This window comes from Delphinus delphis, chromosome 2 (genome assembly GCF_949987515.2).
Source record: "Delphinus delphis chromosome 2, mDelDel1.2, whole genome shotgun sequence".
Taxonomy (NCBI): Eukaryota; Metazoa; Chordata; class Mammalia; order Artiodactyla; family Delphinidae; genus Delphinus; species Delphinus delphis.
This window is the reverse complement of record NC_082684.1, coordinates 40,426,193-40,449,685: the sequence shown is the minus strand read 5'-3', so window position 1 is coordinate 40,449,685 and position 23,493 is coordinate 40,426,193. Positions and strand designations below refer to the sequence as shown.

At 41.9% G+C, this 23,493-nt stretch overlaps 1 protein-coding gene across 1 annotated transcript in view; it reads left to right on the top strand.

The window, feature by feature from the left end:
• PRKCH (protein kinase C eta) overlaps nt 1-23,493 on the top strand; it is a 222,216-nt gene that overhangs the window by 48,302 nt on the left and 150,421 nt on the right. The window contains exon 2 of the mRNA XM_060004442.1: nt 21,963-22,026. Within this exon, the coding sequence (XP_059860425.1) occupies nt 21,963-22,026 (64 nt within the window). The remainder of the gene's footprint in view (nt 1-21,962; nt 22,027-23,493) is intronic.

Sequence of the window (23,493 nt, the reverse complement as noted above, 5' to 3'; positions counted from 1 at the left end):
ATGTTATTAGAAACCACGTTCTGGGCATTGGGTGTCCTTGTTGCTACTAGAGTGTCACTGCTTCTAGGTCCTCTCAGCTGACAGAGCAAGGAGAGATGTATTTATACCAAGCCTTATATATACACATATATATAAGTATTTCTATCTATGTATGTATGTATCTGTGTTAAGCCAGACGTGAGTTTGCACTGATGTCTTCAACTCCAATACACGACTACATGGATCGTTCTAGCCTTTCTCCCTTGCTTGTCTGCAGATTCCAACAGTGAGAACTGCTTCCCACCATCTGCCATCCCTTTATATATGTGTGTAGTGGCTTCAGAAGGGTTTACTGGTTCCACCCCACGCCCACCCCTCAGCTTTTCCAGCTAGAGTTCAGTGCTTACGTGAAGTTCCTTTTGCTTTAGTCTCGAGTCCTCACTCATTTCCCAAGTTACTAGGTCAGCACCTTTTCCCTCTCTCCCTTCAGTGAGGTTAACATAGTTTTGAGTACACTTGATTCTCATGTTGCAGTTGCATTCCATCCAGGGATCTTTTGACTCGTTGAATGCTTTTTATTTTTTTAATTGCATCCATTCAGGTTCACTGTGCTGTAAAGTTCTACGGGTTTTGGCGAATGCTTAGTGTCCTGTATCTGTCATTACAGCGTCATACGGAACAGTTTTACTGTCCTCAAAAAAGCCCCTGTACTAATGAAGCATTTTTAAGAACTTGAAAGTATGGCTAGGTGAAAGAAATAGGAATGAATATTAGAAAACAACTCATGAAAAAGCAAAGGCTGGTGGGGCCTTGTCTGCTGCTTTAGGAGAAGGCAGAGCCTAGGGCCCAGGGACGTGTTTAGGTTAAAGTCAAGTGACATGACTGAGAAAAGAATATGGGTTGGGTTTTTCATTTTAGCAAAAAGCCTCCAAAGAGTCCTAGTTGAAGTACCTCTGGTTTAGATGGGAGGTGGGAGGTGGGTGGTGGACATCCTGTCTCAGGCCTCTCTGCTCTTTTCCAGGCCCTACAGTAGCCTCAGCTCACCCTTTGGTTGAACATCCTGCCTAGAGTCCTGCCAATCAGTTACATCTGAAAGCAGTTCCGGTTTTACTTCTAAGTGATGTTCAGAAACTGGTCTGCTGTCAGCCTGTCCCCTGGCTGAAGCCCTAGTTGGCTTTCAGCTGTGGTTGTGAACTAGTTTCTAAGAGTAGGCAAAGTTAATTTAGTAAGAAGTGAGAGAATGGGACAGGTGAACTTTAGGAAAACTTCCTGTGTGGTAAATATTAATCGAGTTTATTGAGAGCCATACATGTATTAGGATTCCCTTCACAGGGTGGTGGGAATGGTACTTGAGGACCTAAAATCCAACTCTAGTTCAACCTGCCAGTTTATTTCAACCTGCCATTTTATTAAGTCATTTACCCCTGGGTGACTGTGCAGCACAGTGGGCACAGTTGTACTTTACTTTGCCTTATTCGGAAGGTGGCTGTGACGATAAATGGAAAAAAAGTGTGTGAAATCGCTCAGGGTACCCAAGGTAGATGGAGTGCCTGTACCCTGTGCACCCTCTTCTTTCTCCTTTGCTGGCTCTGCTTTCTCCTTTTCTCTAAACATGGCTTTCCCCCTTGACTCTGCTCTTTTTTTTTTTTTTTTTTTTTTTTTGGGTACATGGGCCTCTCACCGTTGTGGCCTCTCCTGTTGCGGAGCACAGGCTCCGGACGCGCAGGCTCAGCGGCCATGGTTCACGGGCCCAGCTGCTCCGCGGCATGTGGGATCTTCCCAGACCGGGGCACGAACCCGTGTCCCCTGCATCGGCGGGCGGACTCTCAACCACTGCGCCACCAGGGAAGCCCGACTCTGCTCTTTGAACTCCATCCTCTGTCCTTGGGGTCACTGTCTTGCAGTTCAGTTGTCCTTAGTCTATGGATGGCACCTACCACTCTGTCTAGCCCTTTGTTTCAAGCTACAGGCCCCATCTATCTTTTTGCCAAGCATTACTACCTCAATGTCTCCTCAAAAAATCAATATATTTAAAAATTAGAGTCAACCTAAACCAACTGACCTTCTAAATTCTCTTACTTCTTCCAGGGTAAGTCTTCCAGGCTTCCAGATCCTGGAGCCCTTGGTTTTTCAGCCTCCCTGGCCCTTAGCCCCCAAGCCGTACTGAGCTCCTATAATGTTTCCTTCCTGTCTCCCCCCAACCACTGACCTGTACCATTGGAATAAACTCTTAACTGTGTCCTCTTCCCCCAGTCCGGTCACCCCCTCTACCTTGTCTCCCAGCCTGGCCTCCTCTACTATTGTTAGTCTAATTTTTCTTAAATTTAAACTCTTAACTTGGCATCCAAGGTACAACTTGCATTTCTAGCTTTACCTTCCAGCTTAATTCAACTATTTAACTAAACTACATATTCCTTCTTGCTTCTGTGCTGTTTGCTCTCCTTTTCCCCACCCCCCTTCTCTTGGCAGGGTAAATTTCAGAGGGGGAATTAAACTTGCAGGTAGAGGGTATAGCAATATGGATGGACTTTGGCTAAGTATGAGGAGGACCATTCCAACAGAGCTGCTAAGGAGCGGGTGGGTATCATGGAGGAAGGCCAGCTGTTACCTCCCGGTTCCCAAGCCTGGGGATCCCATTAAAGTCTTTATCTTCCTACACCTCTGTAGCATGTCTCTTCTTTTCTGAAGCTGCTTCCTCCCATGTCCCATGATACCACACTTGGGCGGATTCCCCCCACCCCTCGGATTGCATCTCTGGTTCTTATTATTTCTCCCTTTCCTGTGCTCTTTCTTGAAGAATTTCAGACTCTTGGTGATCACCTTTTGAGAAAGATCCCTGAATGAGAGCTCCAGCCTGATCTTCACTCCACAGTTCGTCTTTAGTTTTATCTTCTTGCCAGTTGTTTCTATTTGGGTTCCTTTGTGTCCAAATTTGAACTCATTTCCTTCCTTCTAAAACATGTTCCTTCCCCCTGAGTTCCCTGCTTGATTAATGGCAACAGAGGTTGGCAGACTTTTTCTGTACAGAGGCAGCCAGTAAATATTTTTGTCTTCGTGGGTCATAAGGTCTTAGTCACAACCACTCGTCTCTGCCCTTGTAGCATAACAGCAGCCATAGACAATATGTAAATAAAAATGGGTGTCTCTGTGTTTCAGTAAAGCATTACTTAACAAAAACAGGCAGTGGCCTGAAATTGGCCTGTGGGCCATAGTTTGCTGACCTCTGATCCTAGGTCACCTGGGCCTCAGATTCAATATTCCTTTGACTTTCCTACTGCTTTTTCTTTTCATATGATTTTAATTTCCACTGATTCCATCCTTATGAAACCTTTCATATTTCTAGACCATACTCTCTCTCATTCATTGGTCTAGTAGATAAAATGCCCCTTTACATGTTACCGTCCATCAATTTACATAATCAAAAACCTCTAGTGTCTCATCTTTAATAAGGTTAAAATTCTCTAAATGCAGCTCTTTCTTCAGTTTTGCCTCTAACCTTCTCTCTTGCTCCTCTGAATGGACACTTCTTCATTCACGCTGGTTTAGTTTGTGTTCTGATAGTGGATCTATCTCTGCTCATGATGTGCTCCTGACTCACAGGGTCTCTTCCTGCTTATTGAAACTTGCCTTCGGGCCTCAACTCAGGTGAAGCTCTGCCCTAGCCCAGCGATTGCTTCTTTTTTAAATTAAATTAAATTTTTTTTTTATAGAGCAGGGTCTTATTAGTGATCAATTTTATACACATCAGTGTATACATGTCAAACCCAATCGCCCAATTCATCACACCACCACCACCACCACCCCGCCGCTTTCCCCCCTTGGTGTCCATACATTTGTTCCCTACATCTGTGTCTCAGTTTCTGCCCTGCAAACCAGTTCATCTGTACCATTTTTCTAGGTTCCACAGATATGCGTTAATATACAATATTTGTTTTTCTCTTTCTTACTTACTTCACTGTGTATGACAGTTGCTAGATCCATCCACGTCTCAACAAGCAACCTAGTTTCGTTCCTTTTTATGGCTGAGTAATATTCCATTGTATATACGTACCACATCTTCTTTATCCATTCATCTGTCGATGGGCATTTAGGTTGCTTCCATGAGCTGCCTATTGTAAATAGTGCTGCAATGAACATTGGGGTGCATGTGTCTTTTTTTTTTTATTATTTTGTTTTTGTTTTTTCTGTACGCGGGCCTCTCGCTGTTGTGGCCTCTCCCGTTGCGGAGCACAGACTCCGGACGCACGGGCTCAGCGGCCATGGCTCATGGGCCCAGCCGCTCCTCGGCATGTGGGATCTTCCCGGACCGGGGCACGAACCCATGTCCCCTGCATCAGCAGGTGGACTCTCAACCACTGCGCCACCAGGGAAACCCACATGTGTCTTTTTGAATTATGGTTTTCTCTGGGTATATGCCCAGTAGTGGGATTGCTGGATCATATGGTAATTCTATTTTTAGTTTTTTAAGGAACCTCCATACTGTTCTCCATTGTGGCTGTATCAATTTACATTCCCACCAACAGTGCAAGAGGGTTCCCCTTTTCTCCACACCCAGCAATTGTTGTTTGTAGATTTTCTGATGATGCCCATTTTAACTGGTGTGTGGTGGTACCTCATTGTAGTTTTGATTGGCATTTCTCTAATAATTAGTGATGTTGAGCAGCTTTTCGTTTGCTTTGTGGCCACCTGTATGTCTTCTTTGGAGAAATGTCTATTTAGGTCTTCTGCCCATTTTTTGATTGGATTCTTTGTTTTTTTAATATTGAGCTGCATGAGCTGTTTAAATATTTTGGAGATTAATCCTTTGTCCGTTGATTCATTTGCAAGTATTTTCTCCCATTCTGAGGATTGTCTTTTCATCTTGTTTATGGTTTCCTTTGCTGTGCAAAAGCTTTGAAGTTTCATTAGGTCCCATTTGTTTATTTTTGTTTTTATTTCCATTACGCTAGGAGGTGGATCAAATAATATCTTGCTGTGATTTATGTCAAAGAGTGTTCTTCCTATGTTTTCCTCTAAATGTTTTATGGTGTCCGGTCTTTCATTTAGGTCTCTAATCCATTTTGAATTTATTTTTGTGTATGGTGTTAGGGAGTGTTCTAATTTCATTCTTTTACATGTAGCTGTCCAGTTTTCCCAGCACCACTTATTGAAGAGACTGTCTTTTCTCCATTGCATATTCTTGCCTCCTTTGTCATAGATTAGCTGACCATAGGTGTGTGGGTTTATCTCTGGGCTTTCTGTTCCATTGACTCTGTTCCATTGATCTATATTTCTGTTTTTGTGCCACTACCATATTGTCTTGATGACTGGAGCTTTGTAGTACAGTCTGAAGTCAGGGAGTCTGATTCCTCCAGCTCCGCTTTTTTCCCTCAAGATTGCTTTGGCTATTCAGGGTCTTTTGTGTTTCCATACAAATTTTAAGATTTTTTGTTCTAGTTCTGTAAAAAATGCCATTGGTAATTTGATAGGGATTGCAGTGAATCTGTAGATTGCTTTGGGTAGTATAGTCATTTTCACAGTATTGATTCTTCCAATCTGAGCACATGGTGTATCTCTCCATCTGTTGGCATCATCTTTAATTTCTTTCATCAGTGTCTTATAGTTTTCTGCATACAGGTCTTTTGTCTCCCTAGATAGGTTTAGTCCTAGTTATTTTATTCTTTTTGTTGCACTGGTAAATGGGAGTGTTTCCATAATTTCTCTTTCAGATTTTTCATCATTAACGTGTAGGAATGCAAGAGATTTCTGTGCATTAATTTTGTATCCTGCAACTTTACCAAATTCATTGATTAGCTCTATAGTTTTCTGGTAGCATTTTTAGGATTCTCTATGTATAGTATCATGTCATCTGCAAACAGTGACAGTTTTACTTCTTTTCCAATTTGTATTCCTTTTATTTCTTTTCCTTCTCTGCTTGCCATGGCTAGGACTTCCAAAACTATGTTGAATGATAGTGGTGAGAGTGGACATCCATGTCTCGTTCCTGATCTTAGAGGAAATGCTTTCAGGTTTTCACCATTGAGAATGATGTTTGCTGTGGGTTTGTCATATGTGGCCTTTATTATGTTGAGATAGGTTCCCTCTATACCCACGTTCTGGAGAGTTTTTATCATAAATGGGTGTTGAATTTTGTCAAAAGCTGTTTCTCCATCTATTGAGATGATCATATGGTTTTTATTCTTCAATTTGTTAATATAGTGTATCACATTGATTGATTTGCGTATATTGAAGAATCCTTGCATCCCTGGGATAAATCCCACTTGATTGTGGTGTATGATCCTTTTAATGTGTTGTTGGATTCTGTTTGCTCGTATTTTGTTGAGGATTTTTGCATCTATATTCATCAGTGATGTTGGTCTGTAATTTTCTTTTTTTGTAGTATCTTTGTCTGGTTTTATTATCAGGGTGATGGTGACCTCATAGAATGAGTTTGGGAGTGTTCCTTCCTCTGTAATTTTTTGGAAGAGTTTGAGAAGTATGGGTGTTAGCTGTTCTCTAAATGTTTGATAGAATTCACCTGTGAAGCCATCTGGTCCTGGACTTTTGTTTGTTGGAAGATTTTTAATCACAGTTTCAATTTCATTACTTGTGATTGGTCTGTTCATATTTTCTATTTCTTCCTGGTTCAGTCTTGGAAGGTTATACCTTTCTAAGAATTTGTCCATTTCTTTGAGGTTGTCCATTTTATTGGCTAGAGTTGCTTGTAGTAGTCTCTTAGGATGCTTTGTATTTCTGCAGTGTCTGTTGTAACTTCTCCTTTTTCATTTCTAATTTTACTGATTTGAGTCCTCTCCCTCTTTTTCTTGATGAGTCTGGCTAATGGTTTATCAATGTTGTTTATCTTCTCAAAGGATCAGCTTTTAGTTTTATTCATCTTTGCTATTGTTTTCTTTATTTCTATTTCATTTATTTCTGCTCTGATCTTTATGATTTCTTTCCTTCTGCTAACTTTGGGTTTTGCTTGTTCTTCTTTCTCTAGTTCCTTTAGGTGTAAGGTTAGATTGTTTATTTGAGATTTTTCTTGTTTCTCGAGGTAGGCTTGTATAGCTATAAACTTCCGTCTTAGAACTGCTTTTGCTGCATCCCATAGGTATTGGAGCATCGTGTTTTCTTTGTCATTTGTCTCTAGGTATTTTTTGATTTCCTCTTTGATTTCTTCAGTGATCTCTTGGTTATTTAGTAACGTATTGTTTAGCTTCCATGTGTTTGTGTTTTTTACGGTTTTTTCCCCTGTAATTGATTTGTAATCTCATAGCATTGTGGTCAGAAAAGATGCTTGATATGATTTCAATTTTTAAAAATTTACTGAGGGTTGATTTGTGACCCAAGATGTGATCTATCCTGCAGAATGTTCTGTGAGCACTTGAGAAGAAAGTGTAATCTGCTGTTTTTGGATGGAATGTCCTATAAATATCAATTAAATCTATCTGGCCTATTGTGTCATTTAAAGCTTCTGTTTCCTTATTTATTTTCATTTTGAATGATCTTTCCTTTGGTGTAAGTTAGGTGTTAAAGTCCCCCACTATTATTGTGTTACTGTCGATTTCCTCTTTTATAGCTGTTAGCAGTTGCCTTATGTATTGAGGTGCTCCTATGTTGGGTGCATATATATTTATAATTGTTATATCTTCTTCTTGGATTGATCCCTTGATCATTATGTAGTGTCCTTCCTTGTCTCTTGTAACATTATTTTAAAGTCTATTTTATCTGATATGAGTATTGCTACTCCAGCTTTCTTTTGATTTCCATTTGCATGGAATATCTTTTTCCATCTCCTCACTTTCAGTCTGTATGTGTCCCTAGGTCTGAAGTGCGTCTCTTGTAGACAGCATATAGATGGGTCTTGTTTTTGTATCCATTCAGCAAGTCTGTGTCTTTTGGTTGGAGCATTTAATCCATTCATGTTTAAGGTAATTATCAATATGTAGGTTCCTATCACCATTTTCTTAATTGTTTTGGGTTTGTAGTTCCTTTCCTTCTCTTGTGTTTCCCACTTAGAGAAGTTCCTTTAACATTTGTTGTAGAGCTGCTTTGGTGGTGATGAATTCTATTAGCTTTTGCTTGTCTGTAAAGCTTTTGATTTCTCCATCAAATCTGAATGAGATCCTTGCCAGGTAGAGTAACCTTGGTTGTAGTTTCTTCCCTTTCATCACTTTAAGTATATCATGCCACTCCCTTCTGGCTTGTAGAGTTTCTGCTGAGAAATCAGCTGTTAACCTTATGGGAGTTCCCTTGTATGTTATTTGTCATTTTTCCCTTGCTGCTTTCAATAATTTTTCTTTGTCTTTAATTTTTGCCAATTTTATTACTATGTGTCTCGGCGTGTTTCTCCTTGGATTTATCCTGTATGGGACTTGCTGCGCTTCCTGGACTTGGGTGGCTATTTCCTTTCCCATGTTAAGGAAGTTTTCAACTATAATCTGTTCAAATATTTTCTCTGGTCCTTTCTCTCTCTCTTCTCCTTCTGAGACCCATATAATGCAAATGTTGTTGCGTTTAATGTTGTCCCAGAGGTCTCTTAGGCTGTCTTCATTTCTTTTCATTCTTTTTTCTTTATTCTGTTCTGCAGCAGTGAATTCCACCATTCTGTCTTCCAGGTCACTTATGCGTTCTTCTGCGTCAGTTATTCTGCTATTGATTCCTTCTAGTGTATTTTTCATTTCAGTTATTGTATTGTTCATCTCTGTTTGTTCTTTATTTCTTCTAGGTCTTTGTTAAACATTTCTTGCATCTTCTCGATCTTTGCCTCCATTCTTTTTCCGAGGTCCTGGATCATCTTCACTATCATTATTATGAATTATTTTTCTGGAAGGTTGCCTATCTCCAGTTCATTTAGTTGTTTTTCTGGGGTTTTATCTTGTTCCTTTCTCTGGTACATAGCCCTCTGCCTTTTCATCTTGTCTCTCTTTCTGTGAATGTGATTTTTCTTCCACAGGCTGCAGGACTGTAGTTCTTCTTGCTTCTGCTCTATTTCTTTTTTTAACTGAAGTATAGTTGACTTAAAATGTTGTGTGAGTTTCAAGTGTACAGCAAAGTTATTCAGTTATAAATATATAAATATAAGTATATATATACATATTTACTCTTTTCTATTATAGGTTATTAAAAGATATTGAATATAGTTCCCTGTGCTGTATAGTAGGTCCTTGTTGTTTATCTATTTTATATATAGTAATGTGCATATGTTAATCCCAAACTCCTAATTTATTCCTCCCCTCTTTCCCCTTTGGTAACCATAAGTTTGTTTTCTGTGTATGTGAGTCCATTTCTGTTTTGTAAAGAAGTTCATTTGTATCTTTTTTTAGATTCCACATATGTGATAACATATGATATTCGTCTTTGTCTGACTCACTTCACTTAGTTTGATAATCTCTAGGTCCATCCATGTTGCTATAAATGGCATTATTTCATTCTTTTTTATGGCCAAATAATATTCCAGTGTGTGTGTGTGTGTGTGTGTGTGTGTGTGTGTTTACATACATACACACACACCACATTTTCTTTATCCATTTGTCAGTGGACATTTACATTGCTTCCATGTCTTGGCTATTGTTAACGTGCTGCTGTGAACATTGGGGTGCAGGTATCTTTTCCAATTATTGTTTTCTCCAGATATATGCCCAGGAGTGGGATTGCTGGATCATATGGTAACTCTACTTTTAGTTTTTTAAAGAACATCCATAGTGCCTGCACCAGTTTACATTCCCACCAACAGTGCAGGAGGTTTCCTTTTTCTCTACACCCTCTCCAGTATTTATTATTTGTAGACATTTTGATGATGGCCATTTTGGCCAGTGTGAAGTGATACGTCATTGTAGTTTTGATTTGCATTTCTCTAATAATTAGCAATGCTGAGCATCTTTTCATGTGCCTGTTGTCAACTGTATGTCTTCTTTGGAGAAATGTCTATTTAGGTCTTCTGCCCATTTTTTGATTGGGTTGTTTAGTTTTTTTGATATTGAGCTGTTTGTGTATTTTGGAAATTAAGCTCTTAATTGTAGCATCATTTGCAAATACTTTCTCCCATTCTGTAGGTTGTCTTTTTGTTTTATTTATGGTTTCCTTTGCTGTGCAAAAGCTTTTAAGTTTAATTAGGTCCCATTTGTTTATTTTTGCTTTTATTTCCATTACTCTAGGAGGCGGATCCAAAGAAATATTGCTGTGATTTATGTCAAAGAGTGTTCTGCCTATGTTTTCCTCTAGGAATTTTAGAGTATCTGGTCTTACATTTAGGTCTTTAGTCCATTTTGAGTTTATTTTTGTGTATGGTATTAGAGAATGTTCTAATTTCATTTTTTTACAAGTAGCTGTCCATTACAAGTCTCTGTCTCATTTAATGCCACCAAGATTGTCATTGGCCTGGTGACTCTCTGTGACCACTTCTCTTTTACCTTCTACCCCACCTCTGATTACAAAGTACAGCTGCTGCTCCCTCCCCTGTCTTCCCCCGTCTGCCTCCCCCTCTCCATCCGCTCTGCTGCTGGCTTAGCTCAGGTCACCTGCAACCTTTACTAAGACCAACAGAATAGCCTTTGAATATGTATCTCCACCACGAGCTTCTCTCCCCTTATAATCCCAACACCCTGTCTGTAGGGCTCTATCATATTGGTATAATCCTGAAACTTTGCAGATTGAAACCCCTCAGCGGCTCCCCATTGCCCTGGGATAAGAGCTAGCCTTCCAGGGTGCCAGGAGGCCACTGTTGACCTGATAGCTTTTCCTCTCCAGCCTAGTTTCTGACCCATCTCATTTACACAGCCTGCATTCCACCATACGCAATCCTAATAGTCCTCAGTGCATTTGCACATACTTCCGCTCTGTCTCCCCTTCCCTGGCCCACCTGGAAAACTGCTACCTGTATTTCTAGGTAGGGCACCCATGTCCATTTTGGCAAAGCTTTCCTCTTCCCTTCCCTCTGGGAGGCCAAAAGGAGTGAAAGTTTCACCAGATAACCCTTGGGAGAGACCTTGGGCTTGATGTATTTTCTAATGTTCCTTCAGATTCACAGTTATCTAAAGGTGACCAAGAGTCTGAGCAATGAGAAATTAAGTAGAAATTAAGTAGACACATCTATAAAACATCTTGAGAGACTTCCCCGGCTGTCTAGTGGTTAAGACTCTGTTCTTCCACTGCAGGGGGAGTGGGTTCGATCCCTGGTGGGGGAACTAATCCCTCATGCCGCTTGGGAAACAAAAAGACCTCAAGTCAATGCTGAAAAGAATGCCATAGTAAAAACAACAACAAACAAACAAACAAACCTCTTAAATGCTTAAGTATGCTGTATAGTTTGACTTACTCCTTGCTTTGGTTTTGCTTTCTTCCTCCATTACAATGTAGAATAATTCTGGATTTGTTTATATCTTTTTTTTAAAAAAACCTGAAATCTTCTGTAGCAAAACTTAGACTCTCCACCTCCTAATATGTCTCCATCCTTGTGGGAGCTTCACCTCGGGGAGGCTCACTGGGGGTGCCGAGAGCTCTCCCCAGGCAACCCAGAGAAGCTGTGAAGAAGGAAGGGGGCTGTGAGACCACTGAGCAGGAGGGTGGGCAAGGATGGCAATCCTCACCTCCAGCCACAGTCCAAAGGCCACCTGTCCCTTTCATTTAATACCTTATCCTGGCAAGGACAGAGTTACGTTCTCTTCCGGAAGGGTCTATGGAACAGAAAAGAGAAGGATTGAGATCATGGTGAATGTGCCCTTTTAAAGTGTTCTTTGATGTAGGGAACACAATTACCATGGTTCCTCTCTCAGTTTAGGGTCTGCTCTGGCATGAGGTCCTTGCGGGGCAGACACCTTATTGGAGGAGAAAGCAAGTACCCTCTTAGCTCTGGGGGGTGCTGTTCTGAGAGTCCCCTGCTGGTTTCAAGGGTGGGCATTTGACTCCAGAAGAGCTCAGCCCACCCTTTTTGGTCATCAGGAGTACCAGCAGCTCTGGATCTCCTGGGCTGGGAAGATCCCTTCAGAACCTCTGTCCTCCTTCACAAAGGAGGTGTCAGGTAGGCCTCCCAGCACAGAATTGAACTCCCTAGGAGGTAAAGAGGGAGGAATTGTAGTGGAGTGTTTTGAAGAGCCTAAGGCATCCCATCATCTAATTGACATTTTCAATCCCTTGGATATTGGAGTCAAAGATTGAGAGACACACACACAGCACTTGTACAATAGACCATTTCTATCTATCTATCCTTAGCCTTCTCCTTGGCAAAGAAAAAGTATTTTAGTCCTCAGAGATATCCAATCTGGACTATTTATTCCTGGTTTTTCATTTTGGTCAGGGACACTTTGAAAAACTAATTTTAATACAAAAGAATTCCCCTTTTGCCAGGAGTTACACTATTTACACTAGGACATAGGGGTAATGGGCTCTGAATTGAAATAACTCTAAGTTTAAATATGCAGTGATTGGGTATGTTTAGCTGGGGGTGGGGAAGAGTTACCATGAGGCTTTATGCATTTGAGAGGCATACTCTTCTGTAGTCTTTACGTCCTCTGTGGAGTTCAGAACCTGTTTGTGGCTTGGAGTCGTAGAATCTTAGATATGAAAAGGACTTAAAAGCCTAGTTGTCCACCTTTATTGTCTAGGTGCAGAAGCCAGATGACCTGCCACCAGAGCTGTGGTCACAGCCGAGGGCTCTTTCCCCACCATCCTCTTCGACCACATGGAGGGTCCAGACTTAGAAAGATGAGGATTTAATCACTGACTAAAGATAGTATTTTCCTTCGCTTTAAACTATAGTCGTATTTGATAAGTCTCACCTTTCTGTTCAGTTTTTGCCATCTTCTTTTTCTGATCGTTTTTAATCTGTGGTGCTTTTTAGTGTGCTTTTAACACCTAAACCTTGTCTGGTTGCAAAAACAGAAAATCAGCAGGGACATAGGGTTTGCCTCATTCACCCCCTTTTCCTTTAAACTCCTTCCCACGGCGAAGCGATGCACTGTGTGTCTGCAGCACATGACCCTGACTCAAGTCCTCCAGGCAGCTGACTAGTGGAACCTGAGCTGCCCGCTGCATTCTGCTAGCCCCAGCACAGACTTGCCACATGCCCTTGTGAAGAGCCATCAGGCGACACCATCAGGCTGATGCCACTCCCACTGGCCTTGGCAGTGAGGAAGCAAGGCTGGAACACCGAGGCTCGGCATTTGGCCGGGAGCACCCTCAGGTGCCGAGGGCACAAGTCTAGCCCAGGTTCCCAGGGAGACGGGTGATGCGAGTGACCTAACATGCCAAGGCTTGGGCAGGCTGGTTTGGGTGGAACAGAGGCATCAGGCAAACCTGCAGGCAGGTGCAGGCACAGCAGCCTACAGGGAGGCTGGTGTGGAACTGGGGCGGGGTCTTCCCTGAGTCTGTATCTTGACTTGGCCTTCTCTGCTGGTGAATTCCGTAACCTCATGGAGCCTTCATTTTCCCATCTGTAATGGTGGTGGTGATACCTTGCAGGGGGTGAAGGTGAGAAATAAGGTAGGTCAGGCACCTACCTGGCAGGGCTCCTGCACATTGATGAATTCAAGACACAGTAACTGTTATTTCTGTTACTAAAGAACATAGCTACATGTCTCCTTGTTGGTTATTGGTACAATTCCATAAAGAAATGTTTTTTCCTTTAAGAATCTGAACTCTCATTTTCAAGTCTCATGGTTTTAGCTGGAAGAGAATTATGAAATGCTTTATCGTGTTTTTAAGTTCTTTAGTTACTTATCCCTAGAGTAAGACCTAGAAAAGTTATAGAAATGATCCACCTAGCCAAGAATCTGAATATCACAGATGTCTGGCCCAAGGCCCATAGAGTTTAGGTGAACCTTCTACCTTTGCCCAATAAAGGATTGGGTTTTTTTCTTTTAATATGCTAGGGCCTTTTGCTTATCCCAGACTGAGATGAAAATTAAGTAGCCAGAAGTTTCCTGCCTGTGATCAATTCTAATGCCTTCTGTGAAGGGAAATGGTTGTAAATTATTACCAGTTAATTAAATGAGTGTTTCCGTTGAGTCCTGTCTGCAGGCTTTTATCCAAGCCTGTTTAGAATCATGGAATATTAGAGCTAGAAAGGTTTTTTTAACAATCCTCTCATTTCATGGGCAAGAAGACCGAGTCAGGGATATAGGTGACTTGCCCAACTTCTGCAAAGTGATGCCAAAGGAAAGGAAACACTGGCTCAGGGTGTGTGGTGGAGGAGGGGGGCTGGCGATCAGTTGGCTCGTCAAGTGAGCAGAGTATGATCCTTAAGGAGGGGGCCTGTGTAGTCCATATGCTACTGGTTTGCCGTGGAGCCATCTTGAAGTGCTTTTATATTTTACAAAGTGCTGTCAGAGTGTTTATTACAGGATAAAATACTATCATTCCCATTTTATAGGTGATGAAATTGAGGTGGTCAGATGACCTTCCAATTCAGCTCATTAGACCAAATCAACAGATATTTTTTGAGTGTTTACTTGGTTCAAGGAACTCTGCTAGGCCCTTCGGGGAATAAAAAAGTGTCAGATCCGGGCTTCCCTGGTGGTGCAGTGGTTGAGAGTCTGCCTGCCGTTGCAGGCGACACGGGTTTGTGCCCCATTCCGGGAAGATCCCACATGCCGCAGAGCGGCTGGGCCCATGAGCCATGGCTGCTGAGCCTGCGCGTCCGGAGCCTGTGCTCCGTAACGGGAGAGGCCACAACAGTGAGAGGCCCGCGTACCGCAAAAAAAAAAAAAAAAAAAAAAAAAAAAAGTGTCAGATCCCACTGGAAAGGAGCTTACAGACTTAACTGCAAGTGATGAGATGTAAGTCTATGAAATTTTATCTAATTGTTAAGGGTATCAATAAATAGTAAGATAATAATCGAGAAAGGAATTTTGAGACTGCAGGGATCAATGTGCATGTGAGATCTTCCTGGCAAAAGTTTCTTCCTTCAGCTTCTGTAGTTACATCATCTTTGCCAGGTACACTCAGCTGCTTCTTCCACCTGCAGCCTCAGGGAGCTTCTCTGGGAAATCCTGAGCACCTGGCAATGATCCTGACCCTAGGAGTCATTCAGTCAATGTTGGAATGAGTGGATAGGTGAAGAGAGAAAGGCTTTCTAAGTAGAGACAGCAGCACGAGCACAGGTGTGGCTGTGACATAGTGAGGAGATGGACCTGACTAGAAGAGTAGGTTTAAAGAATGGAAATTTGAAAAACAGGTTTGGGTTAATTAGTGGGGAGCCCACAGTGCCCTGGAAAGCCAGGTAAAGGAGAGTGAGTTTTCTTCTGAAGGCACTAAGAAGCCTCTGGAGGCTTGGATGGAGGAAAGTTGATGAGAGTGGCACTTTGGAAAGGGCATTTGGGCAGAGAGAGGTAGGCACTTGTTTGTTTTTATACCACAGAAGTTTTAAACTTCGATGCAGTCCAATTTATCATTTTTTGTCACTTGTAATTTTGATGTCATATCTAAGGAACCGTTGCCTAACCCAAAGTCAGGAAAATTTATTCCTCTATTTTCTTCTAAGAGTTTTATAGTTTTAGCTCTTACTTTTAGGTCTATGATCCATTCTGAGTTCATATTTATATATGGTGTGAGGTAGGGGTCTGCTTTTATTCTTTTGCATGTGGAATCCAGTTGTCCCAGCACCATTTGTTGAAAAGAGTACTCTTTCTCCATTTAATTGTCTTGGTACTCTCCTGCCCCTTTTTAATCCCTCTCTCCCACCTGTCTTATTTCCCTTACCCATCTCCAGGCAGATGTTCCCTTACCCATCCCCAGAAAACTGATGTTTTCTGCCGCAATAGAAACTATATGTTTACAGTCAGGTTAAACTATATGTTGTCTCTCTTTTTCTAGGCAGTATGTTCTCTTTTGTGTTTGGCTTCTTTCATTTACTATTTTTCCATGTTGTTGCATGCATCAATAGTTTATTCTTTTTATTGTTGAATACTATTCCATTGTATGGCTATATCATATTCTTTAAAAAGCGCCTTGAGCATTTGCGTACATATTTTTGAACATATGCTTGCTTTATTCTTGGTTAAATACCTAAGAGTTGAATGGCTGGATCAAATGGGAGGTGTATGTGTAACATTTTAAGAAAATGTCAAACCGTTTCCAAAGTGCTAGTTCCATTTTATAGTCGCATCAGCAACATATGGGAATTCCAGTTGCTCCACATTCTTACATTTAGTATGGTCAGACTTTTTAGTGTTAGCCCTCATAATAGGTATCTATTGTTATTGCATTGTGGTTTTAATTTGCATTTCTCTAATGATTAATGAGGTTGAACTTGTTTTTATATACTTATTTGCCATCTTTATATTATGTCTTCTTTGGTGAAATGAAGTGATGCAGCCCATTTTTTAAAAGTTGGGTTGTTTTCTTATAGAGTTTTGCAAGGTCTTTATTTGGATACAAGTGAGAAAAAAATTACACTATTTTCTCCTGATCTGTGCCCTGTCTTTCATTCTCTTGACAGTGTCTTTCAAAGAGCAGAAATTTTAATTTAGATGAAGTCCAATTTGTCATTTTTTTCACGGATTGTGCTTTTTTTTTTTTTTTTTTGCGGTACGCGGGCCTCTCACTGTTGTGGCCTATCCCGTTGCAGAGCACAGGCTCTGGACGCGCAGGCTCGGCGGCCATGGCTCATGGGCCCAGCTGCTCTGCAGCATGTGGGATCCTCCCGGACCAGGGCACAAACCCGCGTCCCCTGCATCGGCAGGCGGACTCCCAACCACTGCGCCACCAGGGAAGCCCTGTGCTTTTGGTTTTATATCTAAGAAATATTTACCTAATCCAAGGTTCCAAAGATTTTCTCTGATGTATTTTTCTTGAAGTATTAAAGTGTTAGGTTTTACATTTAGGTCTGTGATCCATTTTGAGTTAATTTTTGTATAAGTTACAATGTGTGAGTTGAAGTTCACTATTGTGTATATGGACATCCAGTTACAGCACCATTTGTTTACACTGAGTTTTGATGATTTATCTATTTGTGTGTCAGAATGTCACTTTTAAAGGCCATTGCTTTCTGAGTTTTGACAAGGGCCCAGGAGTTGCCCTTCTCACTAATAGAAGTGGTCTGTAGGAAAGAGGGCTTGGCATATTCACTTCTCCCTGAATGACTGTTACAGAAAGTATGCACAGTACATCCATTTCTATGTGGGACCTCCATGGCCCTCTGGCCTCAGCCCTGTCATGGTGGATATTCTGTAAGTGCCTTAGATGATGACAGGGTAACCCAGGCCCTGATTTGGAAGGCCATAAAGCTGACAAGGAGAGTGACTGAATGACTGGATCTGGGATCTAGTGAGCCTTGGAGCCCAGAGCAACAAGCTGAAATTCTGCAGAAAAAATATGGAGCTCTTAGGATTTGGGGCCTAAGCACTGCACAGGATGTGAGAAGCAGAGCCTTACAGCATGTAGAAAAGATGCAAAGGTTTTAGTTGATGGCAAACTCAAGCTGGGTCACTGGGGCTTCTCAAAGTGTTCATGAAGTCTGTAGCTGCATCACTAAAGGGCACTGTCACTGTTGAAATCAAAGTTGGTGATAATGTTGCTTTGCCCTGTTAGCGTCTGATGCACCTGCGGGCTGATGTTCACTCTTTCATGGGAATGTGGAGAAATTGGAGCATATCTGGAGGAAACCAATCAGAATGATAAAGGAGGAGAAAACCATGTCCTTTATGAAGCTGCTTGGAGTATCCTTGCTTGTCTGTTAACTTACTCATTCACAAAACCATTTCAGTCCTCTTATGTGCAAGTCAGGGTCCTAAGGGACCAGGGCATAGTGGCTACAACAACGAAGGGGTTCCAGCAATGGTCTCTATAATGGTGTGGAGTTGCCCACCTGTCTAAAAGAGGTCTCAGGAGGTCTTCCTGTAAAAAGTGAGTTTTGAGTTGATTCTCGATAGACAAGTAAGAGTTTGACAGGTTAAAAAGAGAAGCATTTTCTAGGTATAAAGATTGCATGCCTCAAATCACTAGGCAATAAGCTTCAGACAGGTAATGTATATTTTTCATCATTTTGACTACATTCTCCATTATGCTGTCTGACCCATAATGCATTTTGTTGATCACTAAGGTTATAAATGAAATAATATGCCTCCCTGAAGAGTCTACAAATAATTTATAGATGCTGAGATATGGGTTGTGTGTGTTTGGGATGGTAAGGGACACCGCATATGGGGCTGTGTGCCCTGCTAAGGAGTTCGGCTGTTATAGAAGGGAGAGGACACATAGAAGGATTTTAAGTTAGAAAGTCACATGGTCAGATTTTCATTTTTGAAATGTCAGTGGTAGCAGCTGAGGGATTATGAGTCTGGAGATGGAAACCAGCTAGAAGGCCCCTGCAAGGGGCAAGGTGAGGCAGGGCAGGAGGAGTGGAGAGGAAGGGGAAGGTTTAAGAGAGGCTCAGAAAGTGCACTTGGTGGGATCTGGTAGGATTATATGCACATAGTGAGGAGCCTGGGCTGCTGGGGAAATGGGGGAGTCATTTGGGGGTACATGATAAGACTTTGGACTCTGGACATGTTGAATTAAAGGGACTTGTCTTAGTGAGACACTGAGATGGAGACTTTCAGAAAAGGTGCATATATAGGTTTGAGAATAAAGTGTGTGCTTGAGACTTAGGAAATGAATGTGACTACACCCTCTCGGAGGTTCTGATATGTTTGTGTTTTCTCCTACTCCTACGCCCAAAGAATGTCAGGTGGGTTTTGAAATCATAAGCCTGAATCTTCCAATGGAAGGAAAAGAGGACTCAGGAGCAGCAGGGTTTAAAGAGAGATTCATGAAGGAGGAAGTGGGCAAGAACATCAGATACTGGCAGACAGGTCAGCTGAGGGGAAGATGGACACATCTTTGGATCTGACCATGGGATGTGACAAGGGTTCAGTGCCAGAGAGAGGCAGGGGGACAGATTGCGGGAGATGGCCTGGGCGTTAGAAAGTGTAGAGGGGAGGTGATGATTGTCTTTACAAATATGACTTATTCTCTTTGGCTGCCAATTTGGATAAGCCTTTTGGGGTGAAAGTGATAGAAAACCCTACTCAAACTGGCTAAAGCAAAAGGAAGTTATGGGCTCAAATAACTGAAAATCCAGAAGAATCAAGCAGGGCTTGATCTACGGCTTTAAATGACATCAAGACCTGGTCTCTTTCTGTCTCTTAGCTCTCCCTTCTTTATTGACTTCATTCTCCAGCCCAGTGTGGTAGTAAGAATGGTGCCAGACACTCCCAAGTGTATGTCCTTCCAGATTACAGTTCAGCAGGAGTGAGATCGTACTTCTTCCTTGTAGATCCAGGATTCCTGATTGGACCTACTTGGATTTTGTGCCCAAACCTGCACCAGTGATTGAGGGTTGAGAGGAGCAATTACTCAGATGGCCAGATGTAGGGCATATGCCAGCTCCAGGCCCGTCATCTTGGCCGAGGGAATTCAGTGCTCAGTTTGGCAAGCCTGGGTCACATGTCCGCTCTGGAACCAGCAGTAGACTCTCAGCTGAGCCATGGACTAATGTGAGGGCAGGGTGGTTCTCCAATCAAGCTGAAGTGCTCTTCCCAGAATCTGCAGAGCTAAAGTATGCACTACAGCAGTAGGGGACAAAACTAGGGTCAATGAATGGAAGCTATTGGTCACTGCATTTCTGCTGTTAGAGAAGGATCTTCTCTGGGGTACAGGAATGAAAGACGCCAGCTGTGGTGGAAGTGAGTTGGCTGTCACTGGAGGTGTCTAAGCGGCCACCACCATGTATAGATGCCAAGCCATCAGCACTGTATAGGTGAAGCAGATAACCTCGAGGGCCGCATTTTCAAACTGTTTCTCTGTGATGCACTAAGGAAGACGTTTTACACCAAAACCCAGTGTACCATTCTCACGCGTATAAAACCGCAAACAGAATTTTCATGGCGTGGTGCTTTTCCTTACTATTTGGCTTGTTCATATTTTCTGTTCCACTTTATTCTAGTTGAAAATCCCTGTTGTGTGCAACCCACTACCTGGTTTTCATGTCTCACTAGTGAGTCTCGACCTGCAGTTGGTAAAACCCTGTTCTAAGGTCAGAGGTCTTAGATGGACTAGGCTTACAGATGGCGTTTGAGTCTGACTTTTCCACTGTGATGGTGACTTGGGTCAAAAATGAGGCTCGAACCTGTTGCACTGTGAGAACTCCTGATTCTGAGTGCTGGAGTCTCCTGCTGTCTGTCAGAGCAGCTCCTGCCCATGTGGTGGCGTAGCCTTCTTTGTTTTGTGGGCCCTCGGGCAGTGTTGGAGGGAGTTTACGGGCTGGATCTCGGAGGTGGCCTGGCAGTTGGGAGGCTGGCAGCAGCTCCTTCTGTGCCAGCAGCAGTTGATGTTGTGAGGTCGAATGTGTGTGCATGTATGTGGCTCTGCCAGGCTTTTATATTGAAGATGAGGGAGTGGCTTTTAAAAATAAAATATTTTTGACTTGAAACAAGTCGAGGCAGAGAGTGGAGACAATTAGAGACTGACATCCTGTTTAGTCATCTCTCCAGAGAGCTCTATTTTCAGAACTGTTCTATAAAGGTTCACAAGTGGTGTTAAGATAGTTAAGGGGCTATTGTTAAGTTAGTAGTCGTGATGCAAGAAGCTGATTTGAACACTGGAGTGAGTTATGGTGTGGTAACCACACTGATAACAGACTGAATGCAGAAAAAGGCAGCAGGGTTTATAAGAATTGGCTGTTATATAGATGAAGCTCTCCCAGTCAGTATAAAACAGGCATCTTTTATTTCGAAAAAGCATAAACAGGGTGTAGTACTTAAAAACAGGTGGCGGTGAGCTCTAGGGTAAGGTCAGTGCATTTCTTTTCTTCGGTATTGGTCACCTATAGATACAATACAAACAGTAAATAGTACTGTTAAGGCTCTTTGAGATTGTCTGACAGAAGCCACGTCGGAAATGCTGAATAACGACGTTATGGACTTGGAGATGGGAGCAGTGAAGCTGGGCATGGTTAAGGACCTTGCCCAGAGTGCAGAGCTGCTGCGGCAGTCAGACTGGAGTCCGTGTCCTGGTCTAGTTTGGACGCTGTACCATGTGATTCTACCCAAAAGACCATCCATATCTATACTCAGCTTCTCTGAACCTCCCTCTCTTAGACGAAAGGTCAAAGGCAGAGCTGAAGCGATAGGCTATACCTGACAAGATTTTATTTAAGGACAATTGTAAATTTATGTATCGGAGCCCCAAAGAACCTCAGAATCAGTGGCGTAGAGGTGTTCATGGGTAGTTCAAGGTTAGCATGAAGAGGGCAGAGCCTGCCTACCCGGGCCAGTGTGGTCAGAGCAGATACGGAGGGTCCTGCCCCATCCTGGGGCCATGCTGTGTGAAGGTCTTTGGGAGACGGGAGTGTGTGCAGAGGACTGGCTCTAGTGAGAAGACGTACTGCTGCCTCGTTGGCAGAACGTCTGTCTTGTTTTCTCAGCTCGTAGATAAGAACTTGAAGGAACGTTGATGTTCCCATGAACAGTCGAGAGTAGTGAACGCACAGCACACGTACTGCCTCCCCTGGTGCTCCCTGAGGATGAACTGCACTCAGGTGGAGATGGTGTAGACAGAGACAGCACTCTTCTATTCAAACTCCTTACTTCCTCAAACTAAAGGTACGCAGTTGCCCATGGCACATTGGTTCATTGCCTTTATGTTGCCATTATTTCTCTACTTCAAACTCTTGCCACGTGCTTTAGTAAAATATTGTTCTTACAAATGGTGCACATCAGTTAGGGGTGTCTCAAAAATAGTGACCACGTGTATGGTTGCTCATCAATATCACAGAGAGCCAAAAGGGAAGAGGAAAACATTCGAGAGAGGGAAAACATTGCACGGTTTCATTTAGATCTGCTTTTCATCCGTTACAGTTTCTTGTGCTGTCACTTGTTTCCTGCCCCTCTACTGTTCAATGAAAAACATAGATCTGATTTATGGCTGTGATGTGTGCATTGAGGCCAGTCTGTCAAGAATTATTTGAGGCCCACAAAAAAATACTTCAAAATTAGCATATAACGTACAATTTTTTTCTCTCTTTCTAGGTGGATCTGGAGCCAGAAGGGAAAGTATTTGTTGTAATAACCCTAACAGGAAGTTTCACTGAAGGTAAGAATGAATTTGGGGTGGTTTCAGGTATTTGTGTACTCTTAGTTCATACTTAGTAGGAATTTATATCACGGAGCATATGAAAAGAGCATTTCGTAAAAGACGCTTTAAAAATTGACTGTATAAACCAGGTTGGTTGGTATTTTGTTGTCTAATGGTCTATTGGTTTGGGTTGCCAGATTAAATATATTTGCTAACTCTGGCAATCTTGTGTTTTGTTTAACATACTCACTGAGGTTTTGTTTTTATTCATCATCATCTTAGTTCTTAGTTCAAGAGGTTCTTGCCTCTTTTGGTTCATGTCTATTAAACTGTATTTTAGATTTTTGGCTTTGGACCAACCTTTTAGTTTGCCCTAGGAGTGTATTAAAAATTTAAGGATTGCGTTTTCTTCCTTATAATCTTTATCTCATTCTGTCCTTTAAGGTATTCTGTTCCTCTTCCCCTTGCGCTACCTCCATCTCCCATTCCCCATATTTAAAAAATCGAGGTAAAATTTATATACAGAGAAATGAATAGATCAGAAATGAAGAGTTTGGTTTTGACAGATGCATACAACTGTGTAACAAGTGCTCCAATCCAAGGCATAGAACATTTTCATCCCTCTGAAAGTTCCCTGTGTCCTCTCCCAGTTAATCCCCTGCTGCCAGAGGCAGTGAATGCAGTGTTTTGCTTTGTTTCTTCACTATAGGTTAATTTTGTCTCTTCTGGAAGTTCATATAAATGGAACTACATAGCAGGTTCTCCTTTGTGTCTGATTTCTTTTGCTCAGCATAATTTCTCTGAGACTCATTCATGTCATTGTGTATATTAGTATTCTGTTCCTTCTTACTGCTGGGTATTCTATTACATAAATGTAGCACAATTTTGTTTGCTTATTCTCATCTTGATGGACATTTTGGAGTTTTCCCTGTTTGGGGTTATTATAAAGAACGCTTCCATAAACATCCTTGTACATAAATTACACTTTGATTTTTCTTGGGTAAATACCTAGCAGTGGAATTGCTGGATAATAGAGTAGATACATGTTTAACTTTATAAGAAACTTTCAAATGGTTTTCCAAAGTGGTTGTATTCTTATATTCCCACCAGCAATGTATGAGAGTTCCAGTTACTCTGTATCCTCCCCAACCCTTGGTATGGTCATTCTCTTAAATTTTAGACATGCTGGTGGCTATGAAATGATATCTTGTAGTTTTAAGTTGCATATCAAATTCCCTCTAATTTCTGTCTCTTTTCTGGTGGCCCTCCAGTGTTTCCAATTAATTGTTTCAGAATGTATTTCTAAATATCTTAATTGTTTTGGGTGGGAAGATTAGTCCATTACAAGCTACTCCACCGTTACTAAAATCCTTGCAAAGATCTGTGAATGTGTGGCTTCGTGGTTTGTCTGTTTGGTGTTGGCATTTTGCAAATTGAGGACAGTTTTGAGAAGTGGTTTTCTCTCGTCTCAGCCAACCCTTCTCA